General features: G+C 46.2%; 1 protein-coding gene across 1 annotated transcript in view; it reads right to left on the reverse strand.

Annotated features, from left to right (window-relative positions):
* Positions 1–1,580: 1,580 nt before the first annotated feature.
* Positions 1,581–20,803, reverse strand: part of Snx1 (sorting nexin 1) — a 38,272-nt gene continuing 19,049 nt past the window's right edge. The window contains exons 4-15 of the mRNA XM_036192975.1: positions 20,395–20,461; positions 16,017–16,060; positions 12,912–13,053; positions 11,741–11,819; positions 11,116–11,191; positions 8,383–8,496; positions 8,112–8,205; positions 6,851–7,056; positions 4,136–4,279; positions 3,099–3,179; positions 2,646–2,717; positions 1,581–2,015 (exon numbers count right to left, since the gene is read on the reverse strand). Coding sequence (XP_036048868.1) covers positions 1,965–2,015; positions 2,646–2,717; positions 3,099–3,179; positions 4,136–4,279; positions 6,851–7,056; positions 8,112–8,205; positions 8,383–8,496; positions 11,116–11,191; positions 11,741–11,819; positions 12,912–13,053; positions 16,017–16,060; positions 20,395–20,461 — 1,170 coding nt within the window. The 3' untranslated portion in view covers positions 1,581–1,964. The remainder of the gene's footprint in view (positions 2,016–2,645; positions 2,718–3,098; positions 3,180–4,135; positions 4,280–6,850; positions 7,057–8,111; positions 8,206–8,382; positions 8,497–11,115; positions 11,192–11,740; positions 11,820–12,911; positions 13,054–16,016; positions 16,061–20,394; positions 20,462–20,803) is intronic.

Raw genomic sequence — 20,803 nt, forward strand, 5'->3', positions numbered from 1 at the left:
GCCTCCAAAGTGTTAGGATCAAAGGCATGCACCACCACTGCCTGACTGGTTTTGAAAACTTTAAATTATGACGGGACATTCTTGTTCTTTGGAACTGCATGCTGAGATTTGGGGGTGACTGGTAATGCCTGCAACTCACTCTCAAATGATTCAGAAAGTGCATGTAAATACTACAGATAAAGTGGGTCAGGTGTGTGGGAGCACACCTGTACCCCAGCACCTGGGAGTCTCAGGCAGGAGGCTCAGGTGTCCAAGACCAAGCTCAGCTACCCAGCAAATTCAAAATGAGCGTGGGCTACATGAGAATCTGTCACAAACAGGAACAGACAAGCCAGCAAGCGGGTAAAATATCAACAATGGGAATTTTCATAAAGGATATACAAGTTCTTTTTTGAAATTCTATTAACAGTTACCCAGCACTTCCTTCCTCAACCAAGAATCCAACAGTGAGTGATGAATCTGAATTACGCTATTCCTGGGAAGTTTGTTTGCTTGTTTTTGTTTGTTTGAGATGGCATCTCACTATGTAGAGTAGGCTGGCTTTGAACTCATAGAATGTTAGGATTATAGGTGTGCTTCACCACACCCAGTCCCCATGGAAGCCTTAAAAATGACATAGTTTTGTGAAGCTGCATAAAGACGTGGAGGGAAAAGGTTTGTGATATACATGACGCTGAATGGTAAAAGCAGGATACAAAATACTTTATGTAACTTTAACCATGAAAGGAAGCATCAGGAAAGTGCTGCCCACTGGGAGGCAGCTAGGGACAGATGACCTTTTTTGTGATTAACCTGTTGACATCAACAGTTGCAGCTCCAGCCCCTCCCTGGTGCCAATGTGGGAACAGGAGTCAGTGCTGTTCCCAAGCCTTAGCCACCCACCTTGACGTAGCAAGTCCAGCAGCCTCTGTGTGGGGCATCTTTAGAGGTTGGGAGGCTAGAGGATTCCCACAGCAGGCATTCTCTTCTTTTCTCTCACCGAGGGGCCTCCAGCTCCTCCCTAGTTCGTACCTCGGAGGCAGCTGTAGGGGAAGCCCAGCAATGTCTGGCCTGAGATCCAAGCTTCCCGGGCCAGATCCAGGCAGGTTTGAACACCCCTGGCTTGTGCTCACACACTGAGGTTCTAGGGGGCATGCTGTCTTCCAGGTACATCAGTAATGCTTTCAACTTTGAAAGGCTTATTAGGTGCTCTGTGATGACCCTTTCTGAGGGTAAAAGAGTGTTAGAACATAGGCTAGGCCAGAGAGGGCTTCACGCCTAGGGAGGCAGAGTTAGAAGAGCAAGGGCCTCCTTCATAGGACAGGCTTTTGCTTTTTACTTCAGACACGTCTGTCTTAAAGCTCCCTCCTACAGAAATAAGAACAAGACTCAAGCGGACTAAGAGACGCTCCGAGCTGGAAGCTGAGGCAGGTAGACAAGAAACTCCAGTCCCACAGGAAGGCAGCAGAAAGTCATGTGAGTACCTGTGAGGGAAACCTACTAGACCCAGCAACTTCTTGGTTAGGAGCACTCTAGACCTGCTTCCTGCTTCCCGACCACTTCCCAGCAGAAAGCAAAAAGCACTATCATGCTGAGTCCTATGACCTGATTTTCAAATATTTTATTACATAATCTTCCATGGCACCATCAGGAGTAACAGAAAACGTTATTCCCAGTTCCTAAACCACAGCCTGAAAAATATACATTTGTATTTATATATTTATATCAACACTCCACCCCTAACCTATAATTCCACCACCTATTGTAGGTCTTTTGCTTAAAGCAGGAAACTATTCTCTTAGGTAAGAAAATATATGTGGAAGCTAACTGAAACACTGGTTAGAGTAACTGGGAACTGCTTGTCGGGGCAGAGTGGAAGGCTAAGTGCAGCCGAGGCAGGGTGCATCAGGGGGTCCATCGAGGGGGAGGAGGGCAGTGTATAAAAAGGCAGCGTCACACAGGTGGGCTCTGGTATCCTTGGTCCCTCAGGAGATGGCCTTCGCCTCAGGAAGGAAGGCTTCCCAGTATTTTGCCAGCTGCAAAGAAGCGAGGAGACAGTAAGCAAGCTCCCCACCTAGTGGCAGAGCCTGAGCTAGCTTGAGCCAGCCTGAGCTAGCCTGAGCCAGCCTGGGAGGGAAGCAAGTTCAGTGCGATGGCATGATGGCATACCCTGTGGACCACAGGCCACCCAAAAGGAAGGCCCATGGGGCAGAGGCACCTATACTGTGCCTCCTCCCTCTAGACTTAAGAAGGCACCAGTTTCTGTCCCAAGTCCAAAGGCAACCTCTGAAGGCCATAGCTCTGTCTGTGCCTCACAATGGTACCATTGTTCCATTCGAACCTCAGAACCAGAGTGGTAGACAGTACCACAGGGTGGGCATTAGGACTGTGCTAGCAGCGAGAGAAGAGATGGAGGTCCCTCAGAGTGAACTGGGGACTGACGACAACATGGGAGGCAAGATGGCTCAGTGGGTAAAGAGGGCGACAGAGACATGCTTAGCAGAGGGCCTGACAGAGACGGCGCAGTAGGGCCTGTTCTCAAATATCAACTACAGCAGAACCTCCTGTCTTAGAAGCATGACCCCCAAATCTAGTCACCAGAGCCGCATATAGACAGCTGTCGCTCGGGGCGGGCATGGGGAGCAGGGCTGTGCGTAATTACGTACCTGCTGTTGGGAATATAGGAGTGTCTCCAGGTACTTGATCACGTGGTTTTTGAAGTCCTTGGATTTCTCTTTCTATAGGAGACAGGATTCTACACTGACCTCCTAGACAGGTGTTCCTTCCCATTTTGGTGGGATGGTGGTGTTTACTGCTGACCAAGGTCAAGCACAGCCTTGGAAAGTAGAGCCAGCAGCTTAAACAGCTGCATTTCCCAACCAAATAGCCTCTGCCAAAGCTCTGCAAGCTTTCTTAGAGGGTGGGGGTGGGGGGAGTGGGGGTGGGGGGGGAGAGGAGGTGGGGGTGGGGGGGTGGGCACACAGCAGCTCCTGGCTTTGCTCTGTGTCTATTCACATTGGTCCAGCAGCAACTGTTAAGACAGCCACCATGCCTCAGGAACTATCAAGTGCAGACACACACACACGTACACGAAGGAGGTTGCCCATGTTCCAGCTCACCTCAAATCGAATCACTTCCTTTCGGACAACTGTTGAGATCCTTTCAAAGTCCCTTTCATACTGAGTCACCCGAGACTCCCACTGGGAAGGAAAAAGGCTTGTTTAAGGTCTGGGATACAGCTTCAGTAGCAGAATTCTTGGTGAATATGTATGAGAGAGAGAGAGAGAGAGACTGGGTTCGAGCCCCACTACCAAAAATAAAAAAAGGTGATGGGGCTGGGCTGTGGTGTCACTTGGGAGGCAGAGGTAAGCCAATAACTGAGTTAAAGGTCTACAGAGTGAGTTCCAGGACAGCCAGGGCTACACAGAGAAATCCTGTCTCAAAACAAAACAAAAGCCCCCAAATTGGTGGGGCAGTATCATTTAATGTCATGGTGCAATTCTACAGGATTGTAGTAAGGACCTCAGTGGGTCCTTACATCTGTCTGTCTCTTTGGGAAGGATGACATATAAGGGATTCAGCGTTGTGTATCACAATCCAGAAGGCCACTGAGGGGACAGGTGGGAAAGACGGCCATGTGCCCAGGCCAAGCCTGGTCTATGAGAAAGCTCTGGTACCACAGCAGCCTCTGACTTAGCTCAAAAGCAGAGCCACAAGCCCCAGAAAACTTAATTTAGCTCTTTCCTGGAATGTGGGGTATATCTGAGTTACCCAAGTGGCTTTTCAAAGATTCGTGTAAGGAACTAGAGCTAGCTGCTCTCCCAGAGGATGCAAGTTCAAATCCCAACACCCACATGGTGGCTCACAAGTTCCTAGGTATCCAACACTCTTCTGGCCTTTTCAAGTGGTAGGCAGGTACATTGTATACAGACATATATGCAGGCGAAACACCCATAAACATGTAAATTTAAAAAATACATACATATAGATAGACAGACAGACAGACAGACAGATATCCTCAAGTCTGCTCTGAAGTTGTTCTCAGAGACCTGCCCAGCAGACCTGGCCCTTTAATTATCTCTCTTGCCTGTTGTAGGCTCCCAAGCACCTGGTCAGCAGTATACCCACCCTGGGCTAACTCGGCTGGGCAGCTCACCTCTGTAATCTCGTCCTTGGCTTGCTGCAGTTTGTCAGGTTTGTTGGCCCACAGCAGCCGAGCCTCTGACTCCCGCTTCTTCTGCAGCGTGGCCTGTGCATCCTGCCAGCGCTGCCATGTCTTCATGCGCTGGTCGAAGGCAGCCTACGGGGGAGGGCAGTTGGGAGGGGCACAGCCAGCTCCTCGGCAACCCTGGCTGGCTCTGCCTTAGAAGGAGGCTCTCCCAGCGGTTGTGCCAGGGAAGCACTGAGCAAGGCAGGGTCTGCAGCCACTGTTAGTGCCCAGCTGGGGCATTAATGGCTAAAAGCACAAGCTTGGGTCAGGTCCTCTTCAAGCTTCCAGTGGGCCAGTGCCATGCTCCTCTCAGGGCCGGATGCCTGGGAACACAGTGGGGGCCTGATGCCTGTACCTGACACTAATAAGGTCTCTAAACTGCCTACACCTCAGCCAAGTCAGACCAGGAGTCTATACACTTTCCTGAGTCTGCCACATATGCGGAGCTAAGAATACAGTGGGAGTTGAAACACATAGTCCTACCTTCAAGGAACCTTATCTTCTGGAAAGGCCATCATTGTATTAGCAATTACAGTAGATGTTTACATAAATGCAGAACACTGGGAAAACAAGCAGGTACTGAAACTTTAAGCTAGGGACCTTGCCCAGCCCCGGAGCTTTAAGTCTGCAGCAAGGAAGCAGCCTTGCAGCTGAGACAAACGACACACTTGGGAACAGAAGGACTTTTTTTTCCCCTTTTGAGACAACTCTCAGGTAGCCGGGCAGGACTGATCTCATTACATGGCCGAGGAGGACCTTGAACTCCTGAGCCTCTTGCCTCAGTCTCTCAGTGCTGGTATAACTGGCATGAGTCACCGTGTTGGCAGCTCAAGGGTTCTTTACATAAATACTTAAAATGGTCACACGACCTACTTACTGCCTTTATCTCACCCACACACTAGTTTGCCTGATCTGGGCTATCATGGCCCACAAGAAGCACTTCAAAAGTCATTATTGGCTTCCTGTTTCTAGTCTTTTGAACAGAATTAGCATTTTCAGAGAAGGTCATTGTTGGCCTAACCATCTCCCATCCCACCTATATGCTGTAGGCTTCAAAAGGCAGTCCATATCAAAGAGTGTGCCTAGGGCTGGTCTCCCAGCCCTGTCTGTTTGCTCCCCATTCCCTGCAAAGGTTCCCTGGATGTGTCCTAGGCTTCCTCAGCACACAGCTGGACCCAAACCCAAACCCCAGTGAATGCAGAGTGCAGGGCCACCAAATTCACCTTCCCCGCCCTGCAGCTGCTCTGCGGCTTGTTTCTTCAGACAGGTGTCATTATGTATCTCGTGAACTCACTATGTAGCACAGGCTGACCTAGAATTTACCATGAGCTTCTTGCCTTAGCCTCCCGACTGCTGGGATTACAGGCATGTGTTCCTATACCTGGCTCCTGCAATTTCTTAGCACATCAATATCAAAAGTTCAGGTAAAGGGTGACTCCATCTCTAAGAAAGGCTTAAACCTAGCCTATTGGGCTAACAGGGGTTCTGGGAAGGACACAAAAGAAATCTTTGCTCATTTCTCCATTCCCGCCTTTAGCTCACAACACAAGGGGGAGGCACAGGCTCTTTGAGGAAAGACCTGCTCATAGTTCTGTGCTCTCAGGCTGCTGCCTCAGCCCATGGAGAACCAGGCTTGGCTTCTCTTTGCCCTGTTCACACAAGCTCACCTTGCCTGGAGTCATATCCAAAAGCTGTGCTCTCTTGGGAACCCGTACCCGCTAAAACACTGCTCCTCATAGAAAGCATTCCTCAGACATAGCCCTTCCCCAGGATGGCTCTCCAGCCTGAGTTGTCTAACTGGTTCTAAGAATCTCACATAAGCTCCTTTTTCAAGCCTCTTATCTCTCCGGAGTTAGCAGCAACCAAGGAGCAGAAGGACAAGGAACAGCTCGCAGGCTTCTGCGTTTAGCAGCTATGACTGCAGGGAAGTGAGACCCAGCGCACAGCTCCACAGTAGGAGATGCGCTGAGGCTGAGGGGTAGGCTAAGGCTCATGCACCCTGATACCGTGCAGAATCAGGTCCTTACAGTGCAGGCGCCAGGCTCCCTTTAGATTCTTCCTTTATCAGGGAGGCCATGCAAACAGCTAATACCGCCCAGTCAAGCTTCCTTAACTGATCCGAGAGCTCTGGAAACAGACACCCTGGTCACCAAGAAAAGTGAGGTGTTTGACCTGAAGGGCAGCGTGCAGTGTTGCTACAGTGTGGTCAGCACAGCACAAGGAGGGCTCTGGTGACAAGCTCTCTCAGCAAGTGGGCCACACTCCTCCATGCAACACCAAGCCAGTTCTATGTCATTACCTGACTGGTCACACTGGAAGGACAAGTGGAAGCCAGCAAGAGCTCTTATCAGGGCAAAGACCAAAGGACTGAAGAGTCACTGCTCCAGGGGCCAAGCAGCAGTCTGTAATAAGCTTTGCTTGGAGAAAGGCGCACAGAGAATACTGCCTGTCCTCAACATTAAGGGGACCTACTTGGAAATTCAAGAGCGGGCTGCTGTGGGCCTCAGAATAACGAGAGGTAGCTGGCTAGTTAAAGCGATTGCTGTGTCTGCAGGGCTCTTTCAAGAGTAGAGCTTACAATCACTCCTAAACTAAATCGAGATAAACTTCTTAAGAAGTGGAGAGCAGGAGACCCCTGGGCGGGGAGGAAGTGAGGCTTACTCTGACGGTGGCCAGGAGGCGAATGTAGTCACTCAGGAGTTCAGCAAGGAGGAAGAAGTCATTGTTGGCCTGTTCCTGGTGGAGCTGCTCAATCTTTTCTTCTACCTCAGCCAGCTGGGAGAGCGCTCGTGACAGGGCCGTGTTGTCCTCCGAGCTCCCAAGCATGGCCAGACTCTTGGCAAACTGGGCTGTGTTCAGAGCTAGCTCTGGAAGGAGGTAAAGACAGAAGAGGCCTCTGATCCCTGTGTAGCAAGTCCTGGCAAGTCTGGCCCCTGCATATCTGACAACTGAGGGTTCTACAATCTAGTCTCCAAACTCAAAGGGAAGAACGTGGCCTGAGTTGGTTACAGGGCTGAGAGGGAGGGAAAGCTCTTGCTATCTACATGTGACTCGGTCTGGCCACCTGAAAGAGCAGTTCCAACACTCCTGGAGAGCCAACTTCAAGCTCATGTAAGCAGGCCAAGGGAAGGAGAGGCTCTGGTGTTGGATGTTGAAGATTATGAACTGCCTATATGCATCACACAGCCACACACACAGGCAGCCACACAAATACACACACACAGACACAGACAGACAGACAGACAGACACACACAGAGACACACAGACAGACAGACAGACAGACAGACAGACACACACACACACACACACACACACACACACACACATGGACTCTCCCACTTTATAGAGAGCGAACTTTCTGTACAGGGCCAGTCAGCACCTTAGGCTCTGCAGGCCACACAATCTCTGTGGCCTGCTCTTCTTCCTACCCTTCTCATGGCAGCAGGGTCCAAACCCAATCTGTCCTCTCAGCCATGTCATAGCTCGCCAGGCCTTACCCTGGCTTCACACTAATGGTCTTTTAGATTTCTTGTTACCAGTGTGTTTAAGACACAGAAGGAAAGCAAAGCTCACTGAAGGCAGGGGAGAAAGGAGACACAGTAGACGGCTTCCTGCATTTCCACCTTGCTAGCATGACCAGGTAACAGAAGCACTAGGATTCTGGATGCAAGCCACCAACTCCCATCAACAAAAGCAGCATGTACCTAGGCAGGTTCCCTCCACCCACTGCCCACAGTGCTTTGAGTCATGTTTCTTGCCAGGAGACCAGGACATATGGTGTTTATCAGAACATCAAGCAACAGGTGGGCTGAGATTTCCAACTTGGACTGCTGAAGGTTGGGAACAGAGTGCCTCTCATCTCCAGCCCACTAGAGACACTGATTTCCCCCAGTCCAGGGGCGTTTCCGAGCCAGTGGTTACCTTTCCTGTGGTTGACTAGAGTCTCTACCACAGCATGCAGCTTCCGTAGGCGCTGCTCCTCACACTCCACCTCTTGGAGCTTCTCCTCGAACCACTGAAAACACAGGAGCCCAGAGCTGGGCTGAAATGGCCCACCAAGTGCAGGGAGTGGCTTTTCTTTAGCTGCTTTTTTTCAGGGGCTGTTTTTGTTGTTTGTTTTTTTAATTGAGAGGAAAGTCATCTCAGAAATTTCGGGACTTCTCGGGGCATCTGAGAGGCGTAGGCTACTCACAATGTCTGACTCATTCATCTTGATGGTCATCTTGCTGACTGCGTCTGTAGCTTTGTTGAACATCTTAAGGAGACCAGCACCACTCAAAGCCTGAGTGCCCACAGCACGTGGCAGCTACAAGACCAAGAAGGCGGGATGGCAAGTTATCTGCTGCCCCTATTTTAGGTTCAGAAGAATTAGTATCCATCAGATGGCATGCCCCAAACTTGTCAAATAAGTTATTTGAACTGTAGATTCTTGTATTCTGAGGAAGTTGTGGTAATCTAAAACTAGTATGTGCAGAAACAAAAATCAAAGAACTATGGCCGAAAGAACGAATACAATTTTCAGCTTTTGATGTTATTCATAGAAAGAAAGTAGACTGAGTGTTGTGTGGCAATCTCACACTGAAACTGCCTGCCTATCCAGGTGTGAACGACTTAAATACCAAACACTCTTCCATTTTATTATTATGATTTTGCTTTGTTTTGTTTTTTTGTTTTTGACACAGGGTTTCTCTGTGTAGCCTTGGCTGTCCTGTAACTAGCTCTGTAGACCACTCACAGAGATCCACCTATCTCTGCCTCCTGAGTGTTGGGGTTAAAGGCATGCACCACAACCATCTGGGCTTTTTATTTTTATTTTTTAACATTTTGAAATTATTGTGTGCATGCATGGGCCACAGCACACCCACAGAGGTCTGACAACGACTCTGTGGAGTCAGTTTTCTCCTTCCACCTTTACATAAATCTAACTCTGTTGTGTGGTCTTTTGATGTGTTCTGACAAATAAAGCTTGCTTAAAGTCATAGGTGGAGCTAGCCACTAACTGACCATAGAGCTTTGGAGGTCTGTAGAGAGAGGAGACAGGAAGTGGTAAGGTGGGGCTGAGAGAGGATCTCGAGCCCTTTTGGTGGGAGGAACAGGAGAGGTAGGAAGTGGCTGCTCCCCTGCTTCTCTGATCTTTCAGGTTTTTACCCCAATATCTGACTCCTAATTTTTTTATTGATAAGATTAATTAGATTAATGCTTTGTGACTCAGGTGGTCAGGAATCCAGGGCAAGCAGTTTCCCAGGGAGACCATTTCATCTCTTTTTAATGTCAAAGCCTCCTGCAGGGCCAAATCTAAAAAAAAAAAAAAAAAAAAAAAAAAAAAAAAAAAAAAAAAAAAAGAAAGAAAGGAAATAGAGAGTACTTAGATTAGATTAACTTAACACACTCTGCAAGAAGGGGACTCAGCTTTGAGAGAGTTTCCACAGTGAAGGAATGTCCAAGGATAGGAGCATATTCTGAACAAAGCTACTTTTACACAGTAAAACTATGTTATAAAATTAGATTTCAAGTGTCTTAGGTGTCCAGGATGTCATCATTACTTCTCAAGTTGAGGCCGCTCTGCTCCAGAGTGCACTTGACCGTGTCTGAAGTTGAGTGCTGCCAGATCTAGCAGTCAGAGGTGCTCCTCATTGTGCCAAACATTTTACAGCACAAGACAGCCCCACACAAAGGGCTACCCAGCCCAAAGGGCTCCAAAGACAAATGCTGCTCTGGGGTTATCGAGTGAGCAAGAATAGATTAGAATGCCGGGCAGTGGTGGCGCATGCCTGCAATCCCAGCACTCCAGAAGCAGAGGCAGGTGGATCTCTGTGAGTTCGAGGCCAGCCTAGTCTACAGAGCTAGTCCAGGACAGGCTCCAAAGCTACAGAGAAACCCTGTCTCGAAAAACAAAACAAAAAAAAAACAAAAAAAAGACTAGATTAGAAATACCCAGAGGTAGGATTAAAGGACTTCAGGCTTTGACATCATTTTTAATTAAAAAAATATAAAAGTTTTAAAAATTAAACACAATGTTAACACCATGAGTCTTGTCATTCTAGTTTCTAAGATAATGTTATTTTCTCTGGTCACATGCCTTGCCATCCTCACTGACTCTGGCTTCAGGGTATACTTGCTATTGATTCCTTCCCAAACTCGTATTTCTTTACATGTTCTGGTAATGGTCAAACCAGAAAGTGTTTGGTGTGTGGATATATTTATTTAATTCTCCAGTTATTAATGATTACAGTGTCTTCGACTTTTCACAATCATGAATAGCCTATGCATAGTCTATAAAAAACCCCTGTCCACTTCAATCAACCCTTTTGCTAATCGGCAGTTCTACGGTCTGTGGTAACTGTTGTTTTTGTTTTGTTTTGTTTTTTCAAGACAGGGTTTCTCTGTGTAGCCTTTGCTATCCTAGAACTCACTCTGTAGAACAGGCTGGCCTTGAACTCATAGAGATCCACCTGCCTCTGCCTCCTGAGTGCTGGAACTAAAGGTGTGCGCCACCACTGCCCGGCGGTATCTGGTTTTTAACTAATGCCTTTAAGCGTCCTAGCACAAAACATTCAGTGTGAACCAATTAGTAACCTGTGCAAGACATGCTGAGACCCAACAGAGCACTATTTTCTACAGGACTCGACCAGGCATCACTTGATACAAGTAGAGCTGCTTTCATTTGGAGCAGTGGAAATCCTTGTCTGTCTGTCTGTCTGTCTGTCTCTCTCTCTCTCTCCTCTCTGGAGCTGAGGATTGAACCCTAGGCCCTGTGCTTGCTAGGCAAGCGCTCTACCTCTAAGCTAAATCCCCAACCCCAATCCTTGTCTCTTTTGGGGGGACAAATGCACTGACTATAGCATTTAAGTATTTGTCAAATGAACCAGTTTCGTTTCACTAAGGGTAGACAGAGATATGAAGTTGAGCTTTGTAGAACACTAACCTCTTCTTTTTCCAAAAACTCCCTGACGTCTGGGTCTTGTAACATGGTAGGATGATTGACAATTCTTTGAAGGTACCTAAAGGATAAAATCACCAGTCGGTTAGGACTCTGAAGGTTTGGGGTGCTGGCTGGGACTCGTGTCTTTTAGTACTTAAAATGGCCTTAGATAAGGCATGTAAGCAAGTTTCTGCTTGTAAGTATTCAAAACTTCATGTTTGGGGCTGCAGAGATGGCTCAGAGGCACTGACTCTCTCCCAGAGGACCCGGGTTCAATTCCCAGCACCCACATGGTGGCTCACAACTGTCTGCAACTACAGTTCCAGTTCCAACACCCTTACAAAGGCATAAAGGCAAAACAGCGAAGCACATAATTCTTCACATTTCAAAAGACAGCAAACTGACTCATCAGACAGTCTTCAGAACCATCCACTAGATTATTCAAGAAGGAAACTATGATTGTTCTTTTAGGATGAGGAGGAAAAAGATGGCTTATGACTGAACTGGGAAGGTAAAGACTTGGGGAAAGTCATCAGTACCAGGGAGGTGTGACTGTAATGACCTCAATTCCTCTCCACGAATGCAGCAAACCAACAGCTAGCTTCTCACCGTTCTACAGAGCTCCTACCTTTCCAAAGCAGCCCTCCTTTTTTCAAGAAATTCTGCCGAGGAGGAGTCTTCCTTCCCAACTTTCACTTTTGTCATCCCTAGAACGGAGTTTAAGAAACAAAATAACCAGAAACAGTAGAAAGATAAACCTATGTTCTATCAAGAGTCATCTGAAGGAAAGGCAGCGAAGACAGTTCGACACAGAGCCATCTAAAATAATTTCCAGGGCATGGTCAGGGCTGGACCAAAGGTTCTTGACTAAGTTTGAACATGCTGGAGGCTGTAAACTATGGGATTTAGACTGTATACTGTCTTAAAAAAAAAAAAAAAAAAGGCACATGTGATGGCACGTGCAAGGAGACCTCTGTGAGTTCGAGGCCAGCCTGTGCTACATAGTGAGTTCCAGGCCATCGAGGGCCACATAGTGAGATCCTGTTTCAAAAAAAGCAGGGGAGGGCTGGGGTGATGGCTCAGTGGTTGTGAGTACTGGCTGCTCTTCTAGAACGTGCAAGCCCTATTTCCAGCACATACACAGTGGCTCATAACTCTAGTTGCAAGGGATCTGACAACCTCTTCTGTCTTCCTCAGGCACAGGCATACACTTGGTACACATATATACATGTATGCAGGCAAAACCCATACACATGAGGTTAAAAATAAAATAATAAACCCTGTCTTAAAAAACAAAACAAAATAATAATAGAAGAAAATGTTCTGAGATTCTGAGTATAGATTAACAGTCACTTGATGGCAGTGAGAAGGCTCCTCCCCTGGCCCCCAAAGCAATTTCAATCTGGAGCGAAGAGCAATTACTAAGAGTCCCGAGACTGAGGGCAGAACTCTGGTAGAGTGTTTCCCTAATGTTCATGAGGCCTATGAGGCCTTGTGTTTAATCACTAGCAACACACACACACACACACACACACACACACACACACACGCACGCACATATATGAGCATGCACGATACTTGATCCTTTCCAGGTTGTGGTGGTGACGCCTGCAATTCTAGCACTCACGAGTCTAAGGCAGGAAGATGGAGGCCACCCTGGTCTATACAGTGAATTCGAGGCCACTCTGGGGGCATAAGACTGTTTCAAAGTGCTACAAAACTGAAGGCTAACACCAGAGAAGATGTAAGAAGAAGTCCCCAAGTGACAACTCAGGTGGACTGAAGGACCCCAGGCTTACCTATCAGGCTCTTCTCAGGTGGGGGAGGGACAATGAAGCCGTTTTGAGAGTGTTTCTCAGAAAGCTTCTCATAGAGACCCAGAAAATCACTGAATCTTCTTTTCACTGCAAACTGCTTACTTCTGAACATCGGCAAGCTCGTCTTAGGGAATGGAAAAAACACAAGGCAATTTCATTCCTAATCTAGGAGTGATTATCTATCCCGCTGACATCCAAGGCAACAGATTTCTGATCCTTGACCTTTAGACACCTGGAAAATAACTCTAAGACAGGCTCTTAAACCCCAAGCTATAGTCTTTTTGGCAGTCTGGGAATCTAAGAAACCTTACTTAGATTAATGATTTTAAGTGTATAAAATAAAAAAAATATAGGATTAGGGGACTTGGTGTGGGGAAGGCTCAGTGGGTAAGCACAAGGACCAGTTTGAATCCTTAGTATCCACAAAAAAGCTGGACATGCCAGGCGGTGGTGGCACACGCCTTTTATCCCAGTACTTGGGAGGCAGAGCCAGGCAGATCTCTGTGAGTTTGAGGCTAGCCTGGTCTACACAGCGAGCTCCAGGATAGGCACCAAAGTTACACAGAGGAACCCTATCGCGAAAAAGCATTAAAAAAAAAAAAAAGCTGGGTATGTCTGAGTGTGGGGGCGCACACCTTTAATTCCCAGCACTCAGGAGGCAGAGACAGGTGGATCTCTGTGCATTCAAGGCCAGCCTGGTCTACAGAGTTGAATTCCAGGAGCCAGTTACACAAAGAAACCTGTCTCCAAAACAAAATGAAATAACACTTGCTGCAATTAAAGTAACACTGAATTTTTGCTAAAAGATAGAATTTATGGTCATCTGTAACCAACCTGTCATTTATTGACTTATTTAAGGGTATCAGCTACTACAATCAAAGCAGACAGACAAATAGGATAAGACACACTGAAGAATGCTTCTAAGACAGTGGGGAAGGAATGAGATAAGATATCTGTAGATAATAACCACTAAAGTGCTGTGGGTTTTAGAGTTCACAGAGGGCCAAGGAGTATTAGAGAAAAACACAAAGAAGCCTCCTGGTAAAGGGGAAAAAAAGAAAAAGGGAAAAAAAAAAAGGCTAGGGTAATCATTCATACATATAAACTTACTTTTTTTTTGTTTTTGGTTTTTTCAAGACAGGGTTTCTCTGTAGCTTTGGTGCCTGTCCTGGAGCTAGCTCTATAGACCAGGCTGGCCTCGAACTCACCAAGATCCACCTGCCTCTGCCTCCTGAGTGCTGGGATTAAAGGCGTGCACCACCACTGCCCGGCTAACATTTTTTTTAATTAAAAAAAAAAAAAGAGATAGGAAAGCTAGGGAATACACTAGGAGACATAACTTTTAAAATTTACAGAGGTTGGCCCTACCAGTTACTGGCAAGGAAATAAATCAATGAGAACTTTTGGACTATTTTTTGTATAAACTGGTACAAAGACATTAAAAAATAGTTTATATTCCTTGCATTCACTATTTCCTAGTTATTTATATACCTAGAGAAACATGTCCATAGTGCACCAGAGGCATGTGAGGAAGTATATACAGAGTTTAGTTATGAAAACTGGAACATTTAGGGAAAACAGGTTCGTATACTATGGTACATTCATGTAGAGGACTAACTATTGTTACTCCCAACAAGGGATAGGTCTAAGTAAATGAATCACTATTTTCAACAGATTATTTTTAGGAATCTTAAAGCAAAGCATCACATCACTTAAAAGATGCACATGCAAAGACTTTTTATAAAGAAAATGAGATTACACAGGGGAACAAATGCCTCTGAGGTACAAAGCAGTGGTTATGACAGGGACAAACAGGAAGGCAGAGCTGATGGAACCAATGGCACTCATCTCAAAACTGTGGTAGGTTCAGGGCTGTTTTACTAGAGTAATGAGATTGTATTTAATAAAAAAGGGGCGGATGAGGAGCAAAAGTTTTAGGAAGTATTAAAAGTAAGCCAGGTACAGTAGCAAATGCCTGTGATTTCAGCACTTGGAAGACCGAGGCAGGAGGATCATAAGTTCCAGGACAGCCTGGCTTTGTGCTGGGTGTGGTGGTGAGCACTTGTGATTTCAGCACCAAGAGGCTGAGGCAAGTGTATCAGAGCTCAAGGCCAGTGTGGGCTAAATAAGAAGGTCCTGTCAACAGCAAACACCCCCAAATCCCTCACTTTTGAGAGTGAATATACATAGCCCCTCCCTCCCTCCCTCCCTCCCTCCCTCCCTCCCTCCCTCCCTTTCTCTCTCTCAAAATCTCTGTCTGTCTTTAGTCTTTTGAGACAGGGTTTCTCTATGTAATTTGGCTGTCCTGAAGCTCTCTCTGTAGACCAGGCTGGCCTCAAACTCACAGAAATCCTGCTTCTGCCTCCCAAATGTTGGGATTAAAGGTGTGTGCTACCACTGTCTGGCCACATATACATAATTTTTGTTTCTTTGAAAAAGGGTCTCATTAAGTACCTCAGGCTGTTCTCAGACTCCTGATCCTCCTGCTTCTGCCTCCCTAGTGCTGGGATTACAGAAGTGGGCCACCTTGTCTAGTCCAAGAATTGAAAAGTTGTAAACAGATTCTTCTTCATTGGAAGTAATCCATTAAACTAGCTCCAGTCACACAGTCCCTGAGGGACGGGGTAAAGTCAGATATGCTGTACATCTTAAACCTTGCAAAGTTTCACACTGAAATATTAGCTTTCTGGAAGAATAATGGGAAGGCCTAGTCTAGTGTACCTAGTTAAGATGACCAAGGCAGGGGGCTAGAGAGATGGCTCAGAGGTTAAGATCAATGGCTACTCTTCCAGAGGATCTGGGTTGGGTTCAGTCCCCAGCACCCAAATGACAGGTTAAACCCCAGTTCCAAGGGGTTTTAACACAGTCTTCTGGCCTCTGTGGGTACCAGGCATGCAGGCAAAACACTCATACACATAAAATAAAATAAGATTACCAAGGCAATGTAGACTTGCTACGACCTGAGTAAATAGGAGAATATTGGGGGAAAAAAAAAAACCCAAAGGGATACCAGAAATAATCTAAATGTCAACTTAGTGTGAGCAGTCGGGTCTACTGAGGTACATCAGCAATGTCACTGGAACTCACCTGTGTTGTGACTTTGTAGGCTACATAGGCATTCATACCATCCCCTGTGGGAGAACAAGAAAGCGGGAGAGGATTATTCCTTTAAAGTAAGGAAAGCTAATCCAATAACACTTAACCAGAGACCATAAGCTACAGGAGCCCTCTATTAGAAGGGCTTGCTTCATTTCCAGGCTTTATATGTAATCCTAAAATCCAGTTTTTCCTGCGCCTCGGGGGCTGTGTGGCACACATGCCCCCACGGATGCTGGCTGGGCCCCAGTTTGATTTAGACAAGAGAGTCGGTTCCCTGTTCCAAAGTCAGGCTTCATTTATACCCTCCACAATGCAGTACTGGATACTGACAATTCATCAGTTGTTACCATGCCAATATTTGGGCTGGTTACACACATCTGTCCAAAACCAAACAATTCTCTTGCTGTATAAAGCAGGAGAAGGAAGCGACTGATGTAAAAGGAAACAAGCAGTTCTACCCTAAGCTAGCTCCAGGCTTGCTCTGCTCTTTCAAAGACCCCACCACTGGTGCTGGAAGACACTGACCTCTCTGATCCAGCATGTTCACCCAGAGCAAAGGGCCTGGCAGGAAGACACTTGGGCTGCCTGATGTCACAAAAATCTCCCTTTCCTGGAGGAATTATATTTATGAAAAAGCCTTTGACTGTCAAATAATCTGGGATTCAAGCAACTGTTTTTTCTGTGGTACTGTCCTGACCTAGACCACTTAGGGAGATAAAGGCTCTATTGACTTCCTGAGCCCTGAAAAGACATAGATTGGAATCCAGACAAAGCCCCAGTACTGGACCATGGGGTTTAGGTTTTTATCTCCCGCCCCCCTTTTCCTCTTGTCTCTGATTTCTCCTCTCATGAAACAGAAAAGCCTAAGTCAACAATTCCCAGTTGTCTTTGCTTCTGATCTGATTCTGGAGTGAGGGGCCAGGGAGAAGGGGCAGAACTGGACCAGCAGGGTTCACATACTGTAACATCATTCCATTGTGATGGGTGAAAATGCTTGCTTTTATTTGTAAGTGCACACACACAGGCACGCACACATAGAGCTAGAAATTACATAGAAATAAAAAGCATACATTTCTTATCTCACCAATACCTACCAAAAAGGGTGCTGCAAAATAGGATTTACAAGCTAAGCTAAAGAAATTACCTTACACTGATTAGCACCTTTACAATACATTGAAACACTTATAATATGCTGCCTGATACTAAGGCTGTTTACCACTCATTTAAAAAAAAAAAAAATTCTTGGGCTGGGCGTAGTGGCACACACCTTTAATCTCAGCACTTGGAAGATGGAGGCAGGTGGATCTCTGTGAGTTTGAGGCCAGCCTGGTCTACATAGTGAGTTCCAGGACAGGCAGGGCTGTTACACAGAGAAACACTGTCTTGAAAAACAACAATTAAAACCCCTTAAGTTTAATCAAAATTTCACTCACTGTAGAATAGTCATGTCTAGTTCCACAAGGAAGAGGTCTAAGTGCCCATGTCCAGAGCACATTAGCCAAGCATGACCTCCAGGTATGCTGCAGGGTCTCCAGACACTGTTCTAGCCAAGGCAGTATGTGTGAAAAGAGGTACCTGGCTAACAATACAGAAGCCCTGAAAGTAGCCTGGTCACGTGACAGTATGACAATGCACAGAGTTCCTAAATAACTTCCAAGCTGGAGATGTTATATGCAAATTGCCAAGTCTCTAAAAAGGATGCCCTGGTAAATGTACATTCTAATTTATTTAGATGTGTGCTGGAATGAGAAGCACATGTTGACTAAACAGCCCACACAAACAGAACATGCTGTCATGAAGATCGTGTCTTGGATAGAAAAATGTTTTAATTGGCTGGTTTCTTGAAATCAACATGACCAAGAATCCAGACAATATAAAACAAGGGGGTGAAAGCACCCAAAGCAATCTGTGTTCAAATCTGATTTGTTAGCTCTGGAGTGTGGGTCAGTACTGCATAACATGACTTTATTGAAAACATTGTCTTCACAGATATAAAGCCGTTAAAACGAGGTCATTAGGGTGGATCATGTCCAACACAACTGTCGTCCTTAAAAAATAGGGCAACTCAGACGGAATGATGACACTTAAAATGACTCGGGACAATGATGACAATGTAGTGATGCATCTTCAAGCCAATGCACACCTCAGACTCAGAAGGCAGAAGACAGGTAAGGGCCTTCCTTCCCTTCCAGTTTCAGAGGAGCAGGGCCATGCCCACATCATGATTTCAGGAACATGGCCATGCCCACACCATGATTTCAGAGGAGCATGGCCATGCCCACACCATGATTTCAGAGGAGTGTGGCCATGCCCACACCATGATTTCAGAGGAGCATGGCCATGCCCACACCATGATTTCAGAGGAGCGTGGCCATGCCCACACCATGATTTCAGAGGAGCATGGCCATGCCCATACCATGATTTCAGAGGAGCATGGCCATGCCCACACCATGATTTCAGAGGAGCAGGGCCATGCCCACACCATGATTTCAGAGGAGCAGGGCCATGCCCACACCATGATTTCAGAGGAGCATGGCCATGCCCACACCATGATTTCAGAGGAGCATGGCCATGCCCACACCATGATTTCAGAGGAGCAGGGCCATGCCCACACCATGATTTCCGAGGAGCATGGCCATGCCCACACCATGATTTCCGAGGAGCATGGCCATGCCCACACCATGATTTCAGAGGAGCATGGCCATGCCCACACCATGATTTCCGAGGAGCATGGCCATGCCCACACCATGATTTCGGGGCTTCTCTCCTCAGAACTGTGAGAAAATCTCTGGTTTTTGTTTTTAAGATAGGTTTATTTTTCTTTTCTTTTTCTTTTCTCTGTGTAGCCCTGGCTGTTCTGAAACTCACTCTGTAGACCAGGCTGGCTTCAAACTCAAGAGATTTGCCTGCCTCTGCCACCCAAGTGTTGGTATTAAATGCATGTGCCACCACTGCTGGGCTTTGAGATAGGTTTTCACTTTGTAGCCCAGGTTAGTCTCAAACTCATGGCATCCTTCCTTCCTCAGCGCTCAAGTGTGAGAAGTACAGGTGTGACCTACCACCCTTAGCTGCTTACTTTTTTTTTTTTTTTTTTTTTTTTTTTGGTGTTTTGGAGACAGGGTTTCTCTGTGTAGTTTTGGTACCTGTCTTGGATCTCACTCTGTAGACCAGGCTGACCTTGAACTCACAGAGATCCCGCATGGCTCTGCCTCCCAAGTGCTGGGATTAAAGGCATGTGCCACCACCGCCTGGCCGCTTAGCTTACTTCTATTGTTAAGTCTACAAGTTTGTGGTTCTGTGCGACAGCAGGTCTAGGTAACTAACATACTTGGCTCTCCTGTTCAAAATCACAGCAGTAAACATTCAAACAATTAGTACCACTTGTAATTTGTATTATTCTACTAAGGAGCAGCTTATCTTAAAATTAACGTGTTAAGGAATATTTCTAGTTCTAGACTATCAGGCAAGCGATTCCTAAATATGTACCCAAAGCCCTGGTCCTACTTTTACTGTATACACACTCTGCCTTCACAGGAATGCTACTCTCTCTTTGGCCCTCCCTTCCCTCTTCTGATAGGTGAAGGAACTGAACAAGATGCCCAGAAACACCCAGTTGGAACAGCTGGCAGTAGTGAGGCACCCACTTGGGTACTGGGTCTTCTGAAAGAGCAGTGGGTGCTCTAAACTGTTGGGCTATCTCTCCAGCCCGTTTGAGTTTTTTTTATTATTATTATTAATTAATTTTATGTTTATATATATGAGTGTGGGCATGGCCATGCCATGATATTCATGTGGAGGTCAGAAACAACTTTCAGAGTGGGTTCTTTCCTTCTGCATGTGGCTCTGGGAATTGAACTCAGGTGTTAAGCTTGGCTGCAGGTGTCCTTAGGCCCTCAGTCATCTTCTGGTCCCCTGTTTTAGGTTTTTTTTTTTTTTTTTTAATTTAATTTACTTATTTATTCATGTACTTTATGTAAATGAGTGCTCTGTCTTCATGCACACCAGAAACCAGAAGAAGGAATCTGATCCCATTACAGATGGCTGTGAGCCACCATGTGGTTGCTGGGAACTGAACTCTGGACCTCTGGAAGAGCAGTCAAGTGCTCATAATTGCTGAGCCATCTCTCCAAACCCCCGACTCCCACCACAAAATCTGCATTTTTAAAGACTGTAATTATATTTCATGTCTGTTTTTTCTTCCTAAAGATAAGAGGAAAAAAATCCAAGTAATGTACTCAGGAAGCTTAGTTCCAGGAGAGAGCCTGAGGAAACACTCCACTCTGGCTGGTTCAGCTCTGCTGAGAGCCACTCCCAGACTAGCTACTTAGGGCCCATTGTAACATCACAAGAGTCCAAAGGACCTTACCGATCTTCTCAGGATCAGTAATACCGACTGTCAGATCAAACTGGTCATCCTGTTCTTCTTCCTCTAGCTTTTAAAAGAAAATGAAGAGAATTCACATGAAGAAGGCTAGACATCACACAGTATTCAATACCTGTCAATATAATAAAATATTTTCAGTATTCAGCTCTGGCTATTTCCAGTAGCTCCAGTGAACCAATGCCCACAGTTTAAGTCATAAACCAGTTCACAGATCACATTGATTCCCTTAAACCCTTATTTTCGAAATAATGAGTAATTATAGGATTTTGGTAGACTTGGCCTTTTTTGGGTAAAGAGGGGATACGGCAAGGCTGTATTTAAGCTTATGGGAGCTCCCGACAGTAAACAGCATCAGTGACCAGTGAAAACCTTTATGCTGTCCTTGGGGAAC

Source organism: Onychomys torridus, chromosome 7 (genome assembly GCF_903995425.1).
Source record: "Onychomys torridus chromosome 7, mOncTor1.1, whole genome shotgun sequence".
NCBI lineage: Eukaryota > Metazoa > Chordata > Mammalia > Rodentia > Cricetidae > Onychomys > Onychomys torridus.